The sequence below is a fragment of the Xyrauchen texanus genome, chromosome 14 (assembly GCF_025860055.1).
Source record: "Xyrauchen texanus isolate HMW12.3.18 chromosome 14, RBS_HiC_50CHRs, whole genome shotgun sequence".
NCBI classification, from domain to species: domain Eukaryota; kingdom Metazoa; phylum Chordata; class Actinopteri; order Cypriniformes; family Catostomidae; genus Xyrauchen; species Xyrauchen texanus.
Window position 1 is genome coordinate 9,761,166 of NC_068289.1, and position 17,681 is coordinate 9,778,846.

The window sequence follows — 17,681 nt, forward strand, 5'->3', positions numbered from 1 at the left end:
AAAAAAATAAGACTGTGTAAAAGTTCTCACCAGTAAAACCAGCTAATGGTCCACAATCCACATGGACTCCCACTTCTTCCTGTTTTCCCCCATACTATTGATGTAGATGGGTCATTCATTAGCTATAAGTCTAAGCCTAAATAACAAAATAAATATACCAGTTTTTGTATAGTTATTATAGTGTTATTCTGTAAATATTTCTGGCATGTTCTGCCTAATTAATGTGTTTTATTGTTGGTTGTCAAAGTTGTTACATGTCTTTGTAAGTGTTAAACCATAGCTTAAGTGAAAAGATGTAAATACTCTAAATAAATTAACTTTTGTACATAGTCAGGGTTGTATTTATTTACAGACTTTATTTCTAGGTTTAAAAAAAGTGTTTGTTTTATGAAAATGATATATTTGACCAGTGCAAATCCCACAGAGAATGAAAATACGAAAAGTAGATTTTAAAATCTTTGTTCTTGTATGAAACATCCAGCTTGTATGATTTTTTTTTAAATAAAAAGCCACACTTCTTAGAGCTTAATAACATTTTAGGATAGCATTTTAAGGCTATAAGCTACTCTTCCCTTTTTGGTATGTGTGTAAATGTCACTGTGGTTCATGTGCTATATATTCCTTTAATACCTATAAGCTTCAGAAAAGCCATTTGTCATTTAAAATGTATAATTTACAATACATTCAGGATTTTAAATCATCCTGCCATTTTTGTGAAACAGCATTCATTCCACATTGCCGAGCATGTCACTGATATTAAAATTCTGGTTGAATGTAGATGATGAGTGTTTCAATGTACATTTTTATACAAGTTATATAGTATATTAACAAAAGATTAAATATGTCTTTGGAAATAAGATATGAGTAAAAGTTCATATCTAAACTAGTCCATCATGATTATATCACTCAAAAAAACAATATATGGTGTTTCTGAAGTTGTTGTTGTTTTTTTTTTTAAAAGAAAAATGTTACAATAATTTTACAGTGAACATATTACACATACTATAGACTAATGCAATTTAGTACTATAATGACACTACAACACTATAATATAAAGTGTGACAAACTTATTGTGACAGCATTATAATGAAACAAAATTTGTCAAATGGCCCTGAACATGTACCAACAATTCCCAACTGCAGATCACTGTATGAAAGATACATCAACATTTTCTTAGTCCATACAATTCACTGAAAAGGAGTGTTAACACACCAAATGACCCGACGAAGTATGAATAAAAAAACAACAACAACAAAGTAACAGAAATGACTGAAGTCAGTCACCACATGGCAGTATTGTTTTATACTAGTGCTGTTTTCAAAGTGTTAACTTAAGGTTTAAAGTTTGTCGGATACCCAAACGGATACAAAATCATTTGCTTAACTTTGCAACTTTTCCCTGAGAAACATTCACCAATGTTCATTAACATTTGAGCAGTCTGGTGCACCTTTGTCTGAGATGAACTTTGGAGCTCCAGCCCCTTTCCTTATTGATTTCATCCATCATCATTACTCCATTTTTAGCCACTCTTCTGTGGCTCTAGTGGTTGTTCTTCTGATTCTTGGCTCTGCTGTTGTTTTAGCCACATGGCTGAGTACAGTCCCCCGATTGCAAGCAGCTCCTCATGTCTACAACACAGACAGAGAGTAGTCAAAAACAATATGAGGAGGAGAAGGACCTCTTGCAGAACAATGAATGGGAGAAATTACAATGCCCAATATGGTGTCAGTAGCAAATGAGGTTAGGCCTTTCAGCTAGAAGAACCAATTGTTTTATTGGTAAAGGCTTGCTAGTACTACAATAATGAAATCTAATTTATATGAGGTGGACCACATTTACTTGAAATGGTAATTAATTTACACAGAACCCAGAACTATGTGCCTGTTACTGCATTTATAATTTGCATTAAGCATGATTCAAATAACTTTTTTCAAACATGGATAAGTATATCACTTCAGTTTTTTACATTGCTTCATAAATGCTAACAATGAAAAAGATTATGTTGATAAATAAGTTTACAGTGCATTGTCAAAAAACAACACGAAATATGTGCTTGCACCAGTTATTGCACTAATTTGCACAGACCAGGAAAGAACAGCTGAAAATAATGATGACAGTGGTTCGGGAGAAGTGGTGATGTTTTGTTTTATTCTTAATTATTTTCTATCTCCTGCTTCCCAATACCTTGCTTTCCTCATGCAACATGATCACACAGGAAGTTAGCATGTGGTTTCTGAGTGTTTCTGTACCCTAGGATTGACCACAATAGCCCCTATACCCAGTCCCAATGCTTTTCCCTAAGTAACTTTCTAGATGAGAACTCCTCTATAGACACCTGAGGAGACATTTCCCCTATTGCATTCACACTCACATAAGTAACCCCCTTAGTGACGTCATCTATTATAGACCATTTTTCTTCTGATGTAGTTTGCATGCATGATTCAATAGTAACAACAACAAAATCAACAACACCAATAGAGGATGCCAGGAACAGAGCTACACTTTTGTTAGGGCTGTTTTACACAAATGTTTGCTGTTTCCGAAAACTCAGGGAGCTGCCTTGCTGCCTAATCAGTCAATGGTTTAACTGACAGTGTGTTTGGATGAATGGAACGCTTAAGGAAGCTAGTCTTTGAACAGTTTAGAAAAAGCAACTTATTTCATCCGACCTCATTATACAGCCTCCGAAGGCAGCACTTTCCAGTTTTCGGATGCAACCCGTGTCTTCATGTTAGTTCATACTGGGTGCATGAGCAGTGCGTGCATTCCTCCTTGCTCTCTCGAAGAGAGTGATGATACGTGGCAGTCTTTAACCATGCAGCACACAATATGGAAATATGAAAATGCAATATAAACCTATTTATCCACAAAATCTTTTAGAATAAAGGCTTTTATAACTCAAAATAAACTACTGTACTGAAATACTAACTCATTGACTTAAAGACACAGCACAGATGCGATGAAAACACTCCAGCAAAAGTCACGCAACAGCTCTGCTCACCCCTCAAACACAGACATATGTGAAACGAGTGATCCTCTTTGGATACTTTGTTGGTTTTTTGTTAGTTCTGTTCAGGGAACTGTAAAATTAGCACAATCCTCCGAGTAGCAAGCTAGCAGCTAGCTTGTTTACAAATAGCGGCTGTCAACTTGTTTTTCAATGCTTTGTACGTCATAGGTTTTTAGCCAATCGCAGGCTGCAGCACCTCCCACACTCCCTCCACGCCCTCAAAAGACAGCGGAGTGGTGATGGTGTAGTTGTCTAAAGCACATAACTGGTAATCTGGTAATCAGAAAGTCGCTGGTACGATCCCCACAGCCAACACCATTGTGTCCTTGAGCAAGGCATATATGCCCATATGCCCAACAATACCGTTGTGGCCACTGGGGGGAAATGTTTCCAATTTAGGTGAGCACTCATCGATTTTAGCTTAAGAAAAGTCAACCTAATGTTTTGAGGTTTTTACCTCTTGCAGAGGTAAAAATTTCAGAGCTGTATTTCATTGGCTGTTGCATATTTTTGGACTCAAACAGGATTGAAATACATCGTAGCATAAACGACTTGTCGTGGCGGGTTGCAGGAGTGCACACACTACACGGCAGTAGGTCGTGCAATCTGAGATTTTTAGTCGCAAACCAGTTGGAACAGCAAAGGAGACGAGCTTGAGTCATGTAGTCCGTGCTAGGCTTATTGCAGTGCCGCAAGGATCACATCAAGTGCCCTGTGTGAATGCTACAGTATAACCTGTTCAAATGGCCACTGAAATTATTATGTACCACTAACACGCTGTTAAACAGGTCTGTGAAACAGGTCTTAAAAGGAGCAGTTCAACCACACAGGGGGTCGGAGAAGCCAAACGATAGCTTCCCTCTGACTCCAAAATCAGTTCAGGGTGAGGAAACTCTCATGGCCATCTCCCTTTACTTTCACTCTTTCTCAGATTGCTAAAACAGGGAAATAAGAGGGTAGGTCTAGGGTCAAGTTTGCTGAGGCATCAATTACTCGGAACTAGGACATCAAAAGTGAAGCAGACACCGTATGGGGTTTTAAGATCTTCTCAAAATGAAATATCATACCACAAGTCAAATGGTTCTGAGACTATGCTGAAAATAAACAGTAGCAACATTAAAAAAGTACTTCCTAGGTAACGTAATCTATCTATCTATCTTTCTTATCAGGTTGAAGTCAGAAGTTCACATACACCTTAGCCAAATTTGTTTTGAATGACTTCAAACTCAGTGTATGTAAACTTCTGACTTCAACTGTGTGTGTGTGTGTGTGTGTGTGTGTGTGTATATGTATATATATATATATATATACACTCACCTAAAGGATTATTAGGAACACCTGTTCAATTTCTCATTAATGCAATTATCTAATCAACCAATCACATGGCAGTTGCTTCAATGCATTTAGGGGTGTTGTCCTGGTCAAGACAATCTCCTGAACTCCAAACTGAATGTCAGAATGGGAAAGAAAGGTGATTTAAGCAATTTTGAGCGTGGCATGGTTGTTGGTGCCAGACGGGCCGGTCTGAGTATTTCACAATCTGCTCAGTTACTGGGATTTTCACGCACAACCATTTCTAGGGTTTACAAAGAATGGTGTGAAAAGGAAAAACATCCAGTATGCGGCAGTCCTGTGGGCTGAAAATGCCTTGTTGATGCTAGAGGTCAGAGGAGAATGGGCCGACTGATTCAAGCTGATAGAAGAGCAACTTTGCCTGAAATAACCACTCATTACAACCGAGGTATGCAGCAAAGCATTTGTGAAGCCACAACACGAACAACCTTGAGGCGGATGGGCTACAACAGCAGAAGACCCCACCGGTACCACTCATCTCCACTACAAATAGGAAAAAGAGGCTACAATTTGCAAGAGCTCACCAAAATTGGACAGTTGAAGACTGGAAAAATGTTGCCTGGTCTGATGAGTCTCGATTTCTGTTGAGACATTCAGATGGTAGAGTCAGAATTTGGCGTAAACAGAATGAGAACATGGATCCATCATGCCTTGTTACCACTGTTCAGGCTGGTGGTGGTGGTGTAATGGTGTGGGCGATGTTTTCTTGGCACACTTTAGGCCCCTTAGTGCCAATTGGGCATCGTTTAAATGCCACAGCCTACCTGAGCATTGTTTCTGACCATGTCCATCCCTTTATGGCCACCATGTACCCATCCTCTGATGGCTACTTCCAGCAGGATAATGCACCATGTCACAAAGCTTGAATCATTTCAAATTGGTTTCTTGAACATGACAATGAGTTCACTGTACTAAAATGGCCCCCACAGTCACCAGATCTCAACCCAATAGAGCATTTTTGGGATGTGGTGGAACGGGAGCTTCGTGCCCTGGATGTGCATCCCACAAATCTCCATCAACTGCAAGATGCTATCCTATCAATATGGGCCAACATTTCTAAAGAATGCTTTCAGCACCTTGTTGAATCAATGCCACGTAGAATTAAGGCAGTTCTGAAGGTGAAAGGGGGTCAAACACAGTATTAGTATGGTGTTCCTAATAATCCTTTAGGTGAGTGTATATGTATATATATATATATATATATATCACACAAGTATTGTACAAAAGTCTTGATCTTTCACAAAAACATTTGTCTTAAGATGGTTATTTATATCTTCAGCTTTAGTGTTTCAATAGGAAATATAAAATTGAGACTCCTAAACAGCACTGCAACAAATAGTATGGCCCCTAAAGAGCTCCCTACTGAACATCAATTTATTCTGGGATTACATGAAGAGACAGAAGCAATTGAGACTTAATGTTAAATGATAAATTAAAACTATTTATGGCATTATATTTGAAGACATCCTCACTATGCAATATTTTTCACAAGTGCGTACAAATTTGAATTTTTCGTAGTTTATTCGAAGTTCGAATACTTAACTGGTTCCCTCTTCAGGGAACATGATTCATGTTTGAGAGCATCTATTTAGGGTCAAATATTCACACTAACCAACCTGAAATTAAACTTTTTAGTGCTGAAACACTGTTTACAAATGTTGAAATGTACACTGATGAGCCAAAACATTATGGCCTAAAATGCTGTTGGTCCTCCATGTGCTGCCAGAACAGCACCGACCCACCGAGGCATGGACTCTACAAGACTTTAGCAGCAGATCCTTCAGATTCTGTAAATTCAAGTCGTCACTTTTATTTGTATAGCGCCTTTCATAACACACATCGTTTCAAAGCAGCTTTACAGAAAATCAGGCATTAACAGAAGATAAAACTGTAATATCTATAATGTCTTAAAGAAATCATTGTGTAGTGCAAAGTGCAAATTGCGAGGTGGAGCACCTGTGGATTGGACACAATCGGAATGAGATCTGGGGAACTTGGAGGACAGGGCAGCACCTTGAACTCTTCATCATGTTCCTCAAACTATTCCCGAACAATGTGTGCCATGTGGCAGGGCGCATTATCCTGTTGAAAGAGGCCATCAGGGAATACCATTGCCATGAAGGGGTGTACCTGGTCTGCAACGATGTTTATGTAGGTGGCACGTGTTTGTGGCCAACCCAGGGTTTCCCAGCAGAACATTGCCCAGAGCATCACACTCCCTCTACTGGCTTGCCATCTTGCCACAGTGCATCCTAGAGCCATCACTTCCCCAGGTAAACGGTGCACACGTACACGGCCATCCATGTGATATAAAAGAAAATGTGACTCATCGGACCAGGTGACCTTCTTCCACAGCTCCAAGGACCAGTTCCGACATTAGAATGGCCATTGTAGACGCTTTAGATGGTGGACAGGGGTCATCACGGGCACTCTCACTGGTCTGTGGCTACAGAGCCCCATACGCGGCAGGGTGCGATGCATTGTGTTGTGACACATTCCTACCATAACCATCATTAACATTTTCTGTGACTAGTGCCACAGTAGACCTTCTGTCGGTTTGGACCAGACAGGATAACCTTCACTGCCCTCATTCATCGATGAGCCTTGGGCACTCAACACCCTGTCACCGCCTTGTGGTTTGTCCCTCCTCGGACCACAGTCGGTAGGTACTCAATAGGGGTGTAACGGTTCAAATTTCTCATAGTTTGGTTTGTATCACGGTTTTAGGGTCATGGTTTCAAAGTAAGAATACTGTATTTGGTAGCAAACACTTCAACAGGCTTGCCCTTAGTAAAAATCATGGTTTAACTACAGTAACCATATTTTAATAATGGTATTTGTAGTAAAATCATAGTAACCATATAAACAACATGGTTACTGACATGGTTATAATATATAGTAAAACCATGGTTATTATATGGAAACCATGATTTCAGCTAAGAAAACCCTGGTGACAGCAGTCATGATTACTACAATATAACTATAGTAAAACCATGGTTAATTTTCTTTAGGACCCTGAACTTAAAACCATTTCTCGAATTACTAAATCAATATTTTAACTTATTACCTGCACTATTATGCTACATGCATCAACAAAGTGTATTTCAAACTCGAATCAATATATATTCAACATTCGGAAGCTGTACATCACTATAGAAGGAACCTTGCTATTAATATGGATACAAGAAGGGTCCGGGATTTTGTGGCTTGAGTGTTTTAATCATACACTGAAATGAATCCCATCACTGTTGTAATTGACTGCAAAAAGAAAATGTTCACAAACAGGAGACTTGAATAACGCAGGGGGCTTCTCTATCCGTGGATCGTTTTCTCTGCTTGGCGCTTGCTATTTTCAAAAACACACAACGCGTGCAAAACTGTGATGTCATCAAGTTGACCCACGTGAAACACAGGCAGAGCGTATCTATTTACAGATCAATTCAGGTGCAATAGCAGTGGTTGTAGCAGTCTACTTGATGCTTTGTATTCTTCGCCAAACCTTGTGCTCCAGATGCGTCATTAAACTCTTAGTGCCAATGCTTACCAAACCTTGGGTGGTGAACTGTATGGTTTGTTTTTTTACAGAGAACCGTAATAACCCTACTACTCACCACTGCTGACCAGGAGCACCCCACAAGCCTTGCCATTTCAGAGATGCTCTGACCCAGTCATCTGGCCATAACAATTTGGCCCTTGTCAAAGTCGCTCAGGTCTTTACTTTTTGACTTTAAAGGAAATACCACGACTTCACAGATCTTCTTCAGTGCGCCTGGTATTCACATGCAATGACTCTGATCATGTGAAGCATTTCTTAATTGTGAGAAACAATGCACAGTTTTTTTTTTTTTTCTTTTAAACAGTGTCTTTGTCAGACCTCTTTACAGACAATTCACAGACCACCACAGACATCTCTTTTTAGGAAATTGCCTGTTAAGGTCCACTCTGTTGACTGCACAGGGTGCATCTATTAATTCCTCTATTCTGAAAGTATTAACCCTTCACCTCCCTGAATGGACAATCCCACCTCTGTCTCTTCCTGTATGAGTGTGATACGCTGTTCCTGTGGGTTAATAGCCTGTGTGAGTTGTGTTTACATCGCAGTGTAAGTCAGGACTGAATGGTCAAGGTGTGGAGTTACATCCCTGGTGTGTGTGTGTGTGTGTGTGTGTGTGTGTGTGTCTAAGTGTGTATTGCCTACATTCTGTTGGCTGTAGCTCATATATCAAAGAGGAAAAGGGATGGACAGTGCACGCAGGGTTAACACCAGGGCTAAATGGTCAGGAAGAATGGAGAAGTCCATTAGTGGGACACTGCGAGTGTGTGTGTGCGCTTCAGATTTAACCCTCAGACACCCAAGCACTGACACTAATGGTATATTTTCCTCCTTTAAATTGATGTAAGGAAGCAACTAATTATTGATTATTGGACAATTCTTGATTTTGAAGAACATTTTGTTTTGGCTTATTTTGTGTTACTTTAGCAAGCTGTGACCAATTTATTAACCAATTGAAAGTTTCCAACAACAGGAGGATTGCAAAGATATAGCAAGTAGCATTTGGCTGGTATTGTGATCTCAACTAGGGAGGCACCAATACCACTTTTTCTCTTTCGATCCGATATCGGAAATCTCAGTATAGGCCGATACTGATCCCAAGCCAATACCAGTGTTGTTTTGCATAATCAGTTTAGAATATCTTTACATTATTGTGTGGAACTAATAGGAAGTACTCTTTAATGTGTAAAGAAACACAAACCTCTAACTATCCATAAGTATAGCTTATTAAGAATCACTTTATTATTATATATTATACTGGATAATATAGCAGCAAACTTAACATTAATTCCAGTCTTCAAGTCTTCAGTAGAAAAGAAACCAATGTTTTATTTTTACCTTTTTTTCCCCCCAAAAATGTTTCAGCTTGCATCTGGACTTTAACGATTCAGATCTTTTTTTTGTTCAATTTAGTTATAAGACATAAATAAAAACAAATAAAATCCTCACGCTTTTATTTTGACATTTTTAACTCTCCAGGAAGTCCTGTAAGTGTGTCTGTTTGTAGGCAAGTTCACAATAGTTTAATTCGCTTCTTATTCAAATTCTGGTCAAATGTACCTCCGGTGCCGTTCTAAATGCATATTATAATTGAACCGAACTATTGAGCATCTACATCTGAGATGCTGTTCTTGAGTAGCACTCAAATATTGCACAAGGATGTGAAAGCTAAAAATAGCTGCAAGTGCATCACCAACCTGTGCATGAGTTTGTGTCAATAGAGCAGCACCATTCACTAACGCGCTGGGCATACTTTTTATTAAATTATTAAACACAGCTTTTGTGACAGAGCTATCGCACGTCTTCAAGTGGCTTTGAATAAAATGCACAAGTCATATGAACTGCTTTAATTGTGTTTTTACAGTTCTTTTATGTCATTTTTGGAGCTTGACAGTAACGAACTTGACTAACACACGGTATCGGATTTGGATCAGGCTCGTTGGACCGATACCCGATCCGCCTAAAAGCTTCAGTATCGGAGCTGAAACCGAACCAGGTATCGGATAGGTGCATCCCTAATCTCAACATGGTGGTGCCCATGAAGGTGCACCCAGCTCCATGTAGAATAAAACTGCTTTTTTCTAGAGAACTCTTTAGTGTTTAGTGTCAGTGTACATCATTTTAAACATAAAAAAAGAAAAAAGATATCTTAAGTGTGAATTTTTTTTAATGGGCTAAAAATAACTGAATGCACCGTTAATTGCTTTTAACATACATTGCAATTCTCCTACAGTGAGTGTTAAAGAAGGAAATGTGTGCAGCACCTGAGGGCCAACAGTGAGACAGGACACACAGATCAGGCAGGGTGTTGACCGCTTGGATACTGAGAGTTTATATCCTGTCTCTGGAAAGAGGGGCACACACTCAGACGGCCCTCAGGTTAAGAACACAGATCTACTGATAACAAGAACATTGCCTCTAGGACACACACACACAGTTCTAAGATTTCCTATGGATGAAGACCCTGTCTGTCCCAACATGCCTTCTATGGTTCACTCTCCACCGAACCAAAGGAATTTCAGTCAGTCAGGACAAAGAGGGTGTCACATTTCCTCTTTTATACTTGCAGGGATCTGGCCATTTTAAGGGGGTAAAGGGCCATGCAGTGTGTGTCATGTGAATCTTTACAGTAGCATTTACTCTCTGAAACACACACACACACACACACACACACACACACACACACACACACACACACTGACCTTCCTTGTTCTGCAATCCGGCCGTCATGAAGAACAAGGATCTGATCTGAGTTAACAATGGTGGATAACCTGAAAATACAGACATTATTATTATTATAATCCAAATGTAGTGGTCCCAAACAGTATTTGGACACATTGGTCACATTTAAAAATAAATGAATATCATTGCATTAGATAACAAAATATCAAACAAAGTGGCATCTGCAAAGAATGATGCAAGTCCTTTTACAACCTTCATTTTTCTTTTCCAATTACTTTTAACCAACTGCTTCCAAGGCAATTTCAGTGGATATATCAATTCAGATCCCCTCAAATTCACACAGAGTTCCTAGCAGAGTAGCTACAGGTGTAGTTCATCTACTATTAAAAGTGCAACATTGTTAAATTCAATATATTGGAATCACGTGATTTTATATAAATAATTGTTTTTTATACTCATCTATAAATGTTCTTTTATGCATAGTAATTTTAAGTATGTATTTTAATGCTGTCTGGATCTGGTTCTTATATCAGAGATTGAAATTTCAGTGGGACTAACATGGTTAAATAAAGGCTTAATAATGAATATCAAATAAATATCTTAACTGTGCGTTATCACATTGGGAATTTTATTTGCTTTCAGAGGATTAATATGGAGTCAGGATAAAAAATAAGGAACGTTTCAAACTTTTCTGAGACCAGTGCAGACAGACAGCACACTGGAGGTTAAGTAATTCACTAAATAGGGAGCAAGGGAGCATCCAATATCTCTCTGTGGAGCTAAGGGCATTCACTCCTAAAATCAACAAAAGTTCAGTTTCTGGCTGCAGATGATGTTTGGACAACTCAACATGTTTGGCAGACATGGGTCAATGGTAATCAGCACATTGATTCAGAATTCATAAAGTATAATTTTATTTTAACATGGTTGGCAGTGATTGGATGATACTAGCCATTAGTTTGAATCAAATTTACACTCATTTCTGATTGGTAAAATGCTTCAGCGCTGGATATCATTGTTTGACAGTGCAAAGAGAGAACATTGAGATTTTGTTGCCAAATTAGAAAAAAAAAAAAAAAAAAAAAACCTCAAGAGCGGATAGAAATTGTATTAATGCTAATTCCATGCGCATGGCTGTACTTCTCTTAATAAAGCTTAAAGGGCCTTGATAGACAGGAAACAGATGACTTATTCTTAAAGCCTGTTTTTATTACTGCATCACATCAGAACATAATCCTTGTACTCTTTTCACAAAGCCAAGCAATTCTGCTACAATTGTACTGTAAATGCATTCCCTAATTTAAAGCAGCCCCATCTTCAAGCACAATCTAATCTAATCCACGCCTTCTTTAATTCTCACCCAAAACCTACTGCAGGTCATCCTCTCAGCTGCCCTTCATCTTCAAACAAAAGAGCATAGACTTCTTTATTGATTGCTAACCCTAGGACCACCCCAAACCAGATCAAAGTGACAGCACCGTCTCAGCGGCCGGACAGGATCAAAGCTCGCACACTCTGATCCCAAAGTGTTTCCAGTTTTCTAGGAGAGCAATGAGAGGCCGATAAAAAATATTAGAAACACAAAAAAACAGAGGGACGCTGGACATGCAGAGACATAGTAAATCTGTGCAAGGTTTGGTGACAGGAGGACTTCTGGAGGTGTTTTCTGTAGAGGGGATAGTGAATTTTATTGAGGACTATGTGTGGACTAGGAGTGAAGCGGTTCCTTTAAAAAAACAGTTTAGTAATTGATAGTATCGCGGTTCATCTCATGTTTAAAGACACCTCTAAAAATTTAAATATTGTATGTGAACTGTATATATAAACTGTGTGGTATTCATTTTCAAGAAAATTTGTAACAAAATAACGGAGCACCTTAGAGGACAGGACAGGATATTTTTTTGTTAAGTTTTGTGTTCCCTTGCATTGGTTTTACGTGACCCCGCAAAAAATTAACCATGGTTTTACTATGAATTAACCATGGTTATTCTTGTGGTCTCTATTGTTTTACCATGGTATTTGTAGATAAACCATAATAACCACAAAATTATGATTTTTATTAACAAAGTTTTTATTTTCATGTATTATTACTATGGTTTTACTACAAATATCAAGGTAAAAATATGGTTACTATAGTAAACCTATGTAAAACCATGGTAAATTTATTGCTAGGGAATGTAAAACTATTGTGAGGGCACACAAATTCCCACCCTATCCTTGTATGAAATCGTTGTACAGTAAGAACCAGCAAAAGTATTTAACAATGAACTGAACAAAGAAAACATGTCTGAGTCTAATGAAGACAGGTGCCCTTTAGATTTAAGACTTCCTCATCCATTGTATTAGTTAATTAAGATACACATGCAGAAGGGTCTGTTTCCAAAATGCACTAGTGTGCAATGCCTAGAGAGTTTGTAACTTTTAATTTCCATGTATCAAAAGACAAATAAAAATAAAAGCTTTTTAATGTTTGAATCAGAAATCAATGACAAATCAATGAGAATATATGATGTAAAATGAGTGGCTATGGTCAGACAAGTACATCGATTGAAACGTGCGCAAAAGAGGTTGTTGTAACCAGTTTAACCCACAAAAACAGCATTAAGACGTCACTTTTACACTGTGTTTGTACATAAATGTGTGTTGGCAGTGTGTGTACATAACCACCCTATAATGATAAAAATCCATCCAGTCCTTTTTTTAATCCCCATTAATCATAATCACAGTGTCAGAACAAGCCGTTCACAGATTCTGTACAAAGTGATGTCACTTTGTACAGGCCCTACCCACGACTGTTGATGGACACTGCCGACGGCCATGTTTGTTTGTGTGTGTTGTTTTGTTATAGCGCATAGAGAACATTGTAACAGTATTTGTGTGTGTGTGTGTTGCTCATCCATCGTTGCAAAACTGCTGAAAACACACTACAGTACAACAAATAAATACATTTATCAAATAACTTTTTTCAAAGTTGTTACTTCTGATGGAGTCTCTCCCTCATCAGTGTCTGACTCTGGTTTAAACAAATAAGGCTGAACACCACTATTTTCGCAGTGAGTCAGATATGTCAAATCTCCGCCCTATTCTAGATATGGGGCAGGGAGCGCCATTTAAAGACACACACAAAAACAGCTCGTTTTTATTCCCACCCCAAAATTGGCATTTTCAACATGATATAATAAATGATCTGTAGGGAATTTTAAGCTAAAACTTCACAGACACATTTTGGGGATACCAAAGATTTAAATGATATGTGGTGAAAAGGGGCATAAAAGGTGCCCTTTAATGTAACGGATCTGCCTTGCTCCACTCTGATTGTTAGAGCTATTTTTGTCCACCAGGTGGTGGTTTTGTCTCTTATCCATCTGCAGGGTGAAGTCAAGTAACAGGTGTAATGATTTCCCTGAAATGAGACCAGGACGGCCCTGGATTTATTTGGTTTTCTTTTTACTTTTTTCATTTTCTGATTTATTGTCATCTACTTTATTATAATTTTTTTATTGTTAATTTCTCAAACCTTGATAGTTATTTGAAATTCAAATTAAATAATATTTGTTAATCTGCCTTGAGCCGGGCAGTTTGTATCATGAATTATTAATCATTTGTGTTATTAATCCAAACCCTAAAGTGGGTAATAATATATACTACTGATCTATTTTGTTTCTGAATGTATCTCTGGTGTGTGTGATGTTGAACCCTGATGGCGTTGCAACAATGTGTGCAACAATGATCTTTGCCAGTGACAACAGAACTGTTAATATCCATTCTCTATATTCTAATAGATGTTGATATTTCACAAAATGTTATTAGTGGACTGATTCACAAATTATGGCAAGTCAAATTGACTTAATTATTCTCAGGATATGAATTGCTGATATAAACAGTTACATTTTCACTAGTTAAAATGCTAAATCTTGATATCAAGAATGAATTACTGCTAGTCAATGTGCACATTTTTATATCAGTCATTACATTTGCACTAGTAAAAACTTTTATTCTGATATATAAAAAAAAGGTGATCACTAGCAGAAATACACATTCTTGATGTCAAAACTGAAGTCCGTACCTACATTTTCACTACAACATTTCACAATGATCTGTTATCCACTTTTATTCAAAACGCAATTACATAGAACAATTTTTTACATTCTTGATATCAATAATTACATTGTGACAAATGACATTTGCACAAGAAACATTGTAATTACTGATTAAAAAAAATTATAAGAACTAATGTTTTTACTAGTGCAAATGTAATTACTGCTATTATGAATTTGCACTTTCACTAGTAGTAATACCATTCTTGATATTAAGAATTTGCATCTTAACTAATGAAAATGTAATTGTTGACATCAACAATTCATATCCAGTGAATGGTTAAAAGTCAGTTTGTCTTGCCATACACAAACACATACGTGTAGATGTAAACCATGAGCTCAACTAGTGTGTAATACTGTATACAGCTTTAGAGCATTGGTACACAGATGCTTGCTATTGTTGGGATTAACCTTCATGCACCTATGTCTTTTGACTAGGCCTAGGGTGTTATTCTGAAGATTCTTGGATTAGAACAAATAGATCAATTTAATTAGTGCTTGAGATCTTCCCCAGATGGCCCAACAAAAGCTTTCATCAATACATGATGCTATCTCAGGGATAACCACTTTGGAGTGGTTGACAAAAGGATTTTGTCTATTTTTCAGGACCTGGACATTGTGGAAAATCAAGAAAGATATAAACATTCAGACACTGGCAATGTTTTCCATCATGTACAAGTTATAATAGCACCTCTGTTATCATATGAAACAGGCCTACCTGTGTGCCACGACAAGAGTGGTGTGATTGGCACACACCATGGAGAGAGACACCTGAATGTTACGCTCTGTTTGACTGTCTAAAGCAGATGTGGCCTGGAGGAAAAGATGAGAAACAGGATTTGATATATGTCCACACTTAATAAAATTTAGAACTTCAAGAAAAACTTTACTCACTTCATCAAGCAAAATTATGCGAGGGGATTTGAGTATTGTGCGAGCGATGGCCACTCTCTGTTTCTCTCCTCCACTCAACTTCAAACCCCTTTCACCCACTTCGGTGTCATAACCTGTCAATTAGCATAAGAAACAAGTGTGACCTTTCCCTCAGACATAAAGGAAAAGTTCAGCCAAAAATGAACATTATGTCAACATTGACTCACACTCATCCAAACACATTTGATTTCCTTTCTTCACCTACAAAAGGAGATGTTTAGAAGAAGTTTTGCAGGACAGCAAAGCACCATAAAAGGAGCCCAAACAACATGAGTGCTACATTCCAAGTCTTTTAAAGCTATATGATAGCCTTGTATGAGCAATAGACAAAATTTTTGGCTGAAAATCAATCCCTTCAAATTTGGTTGTGTTACAATAGGTCACTGGTGTTGCTTTTGAGGAACCAACTTTGAGTTTGCACAAGTGGAAATGAGATACGAGAGCTTTGGTGGACAGCAAGATTTACAGGAATTAATTACTTTATTTCGGCTTGGAATATAGTCTGCGACTGTACTTTATGGTTTAAATGCTAGATAGTTCATGATCACTGTATGCTTTCATTGTATGGAAAAGAACAACTCAAACATTCTGCAAAGATAGAAATACAGTCATACAAAACAAGTAACAAAAGAAGGAGGAGTAGATGATAGGGGAGGGAAAAAATATAGATTTTCTGATGCATCACACACTTCATTTGAACAATCTCAATATTGAATCGATCTTTTACTCCATGCGCAACCCTCTACAACAATGAGAGGAAATCACTAGCATTTGCAACCAGACTTTGGACTATGCGACTAAAATGTATATACACCGATCAGCCACAACATTAAAATCACCAGCCTAATATAAATGTTGGTCCCCCTTGTGCCACCAAAACAGCACCAACCCGGAATGCTATTATTCTCAGCACAATTGTACAGAGCGGTTTTCTGAATTACCGTAGACTTTGTCAGTTCTAACCAGTCTGGCTATTCTCTGTTGACTTCTCTCATCAACAAGGCATTTCCATCCATAGAACTACCGCTCACTGGATGTCTTTTGTTTTTGGCACCATTCTAGAGACTGTTGTGTGTGAAAATCCCAGGAGATCAGCAGTCCAGTGAGGGGCAGTTCTGTGGATGGAAATGCCATGTTGATGAGAGAGGTCAACAGAGAATGGCCAGACTAGTTTGAACAGACAAAGTCTACGATAACTCTGATAACACCTCTGGTACAATTGTGGTGAGAAAAATAGCATCTAAGAATGCTATTCTGAGATGAGGGTTGGTGCTGTTTTGGTGGCAAAAGGGGGACCTACACAATATTAGGCGGATGATTTTTATGTTGTGGCTGAGCTGTGCATTTGGCAACTGGTTGGTAAATATTTAGATTTCACTCAACAGTATAGTGGTGAAGTATTCAGTAGCTAGATCCCTTAAATGCGTGTTGAGATTAAAAACACTTGTCTCAGACTGTTCCGTGTAATGGGTGTGTCCAAAAATGAGATCCACGAAGCCCATTTGTCACTGAATAATTTCTCTTTTTAATACCATTTCTGTTCTCTACAGTCAGATGTTGATCAAAAACGAAACAAAAAAATATCATGCATGGCACAGATGAGATAAAGCCATTTGAGTTGTCTCATTAACATTTGCTCATTTACTGACAGAGTCAATACAGTTTTTTAGCAAGTGTTCAACAAATCAGTGTAAATACTTGTAAATAATATACATTTTTCAACACAAAAAATGTGTACCAAAAATATATATATATATATATATATTTTAATGGAATTTATGGATTTGTTATTTTATAAAAAGCTAATTGAATCGAAATCGGAATTTAAATGAGAGCTTGTAAATCGGAAACTGAATCAAGAAATCTGTATCAATACAGCCCTTGTAAATGATGACAGAATTGTCATTTTTGGCTGAACTACTCCTTTAATCAAGGATTCATATCCATCAGAGTTTGTTGCAAAGCATGAGACATTATAAAAATTTTGTATTCAAACGATACAGCCATTTTGGCCACAATGTCCTACTAAGCAGCTATTTATTAACACAAATAT

At 37.8% G+C, this 17,681-nt stretch overlaps 1 protein-coding gene across 1 annotated transcript in view; it reads right to left on the reverse strand.

Annotated features, from left to right (window-relative positions):
• Positions 1–1,492: 1,492 nt before the first annotated feature.
• abcb6b (ATP-binding cassette, sub-family B (MDR/TAP), member 6b) overlaps positions 1,493–17,681 on the reverse strand; it is a 49,282-nt gene continuing 33,093 nt past the window's right edge. The window contains exons 15-18 of the mRNA XM_052141754.1: positions 15,590–15,702; positions 15,414–15,508; positions 10,619–10,687; positions 1,493–1,628 (exon numbers count right to left, since the gene is read on the reverse strand). Coding sequence (XP_051997714.1) covers positions 1,520–1,628; positions 10,619–10,687; positions 15,414–15,508; positions 15,590–15,702 — 386 coding nt within the window. The 3' untranslated portion in view covers positions 1,493–1,519. The remainder of the gene's footprint in view (positions 1,629–10,618; positions 10,688–15,413; positions 15,509–15,589; positions 15,703–17,681) is intronic.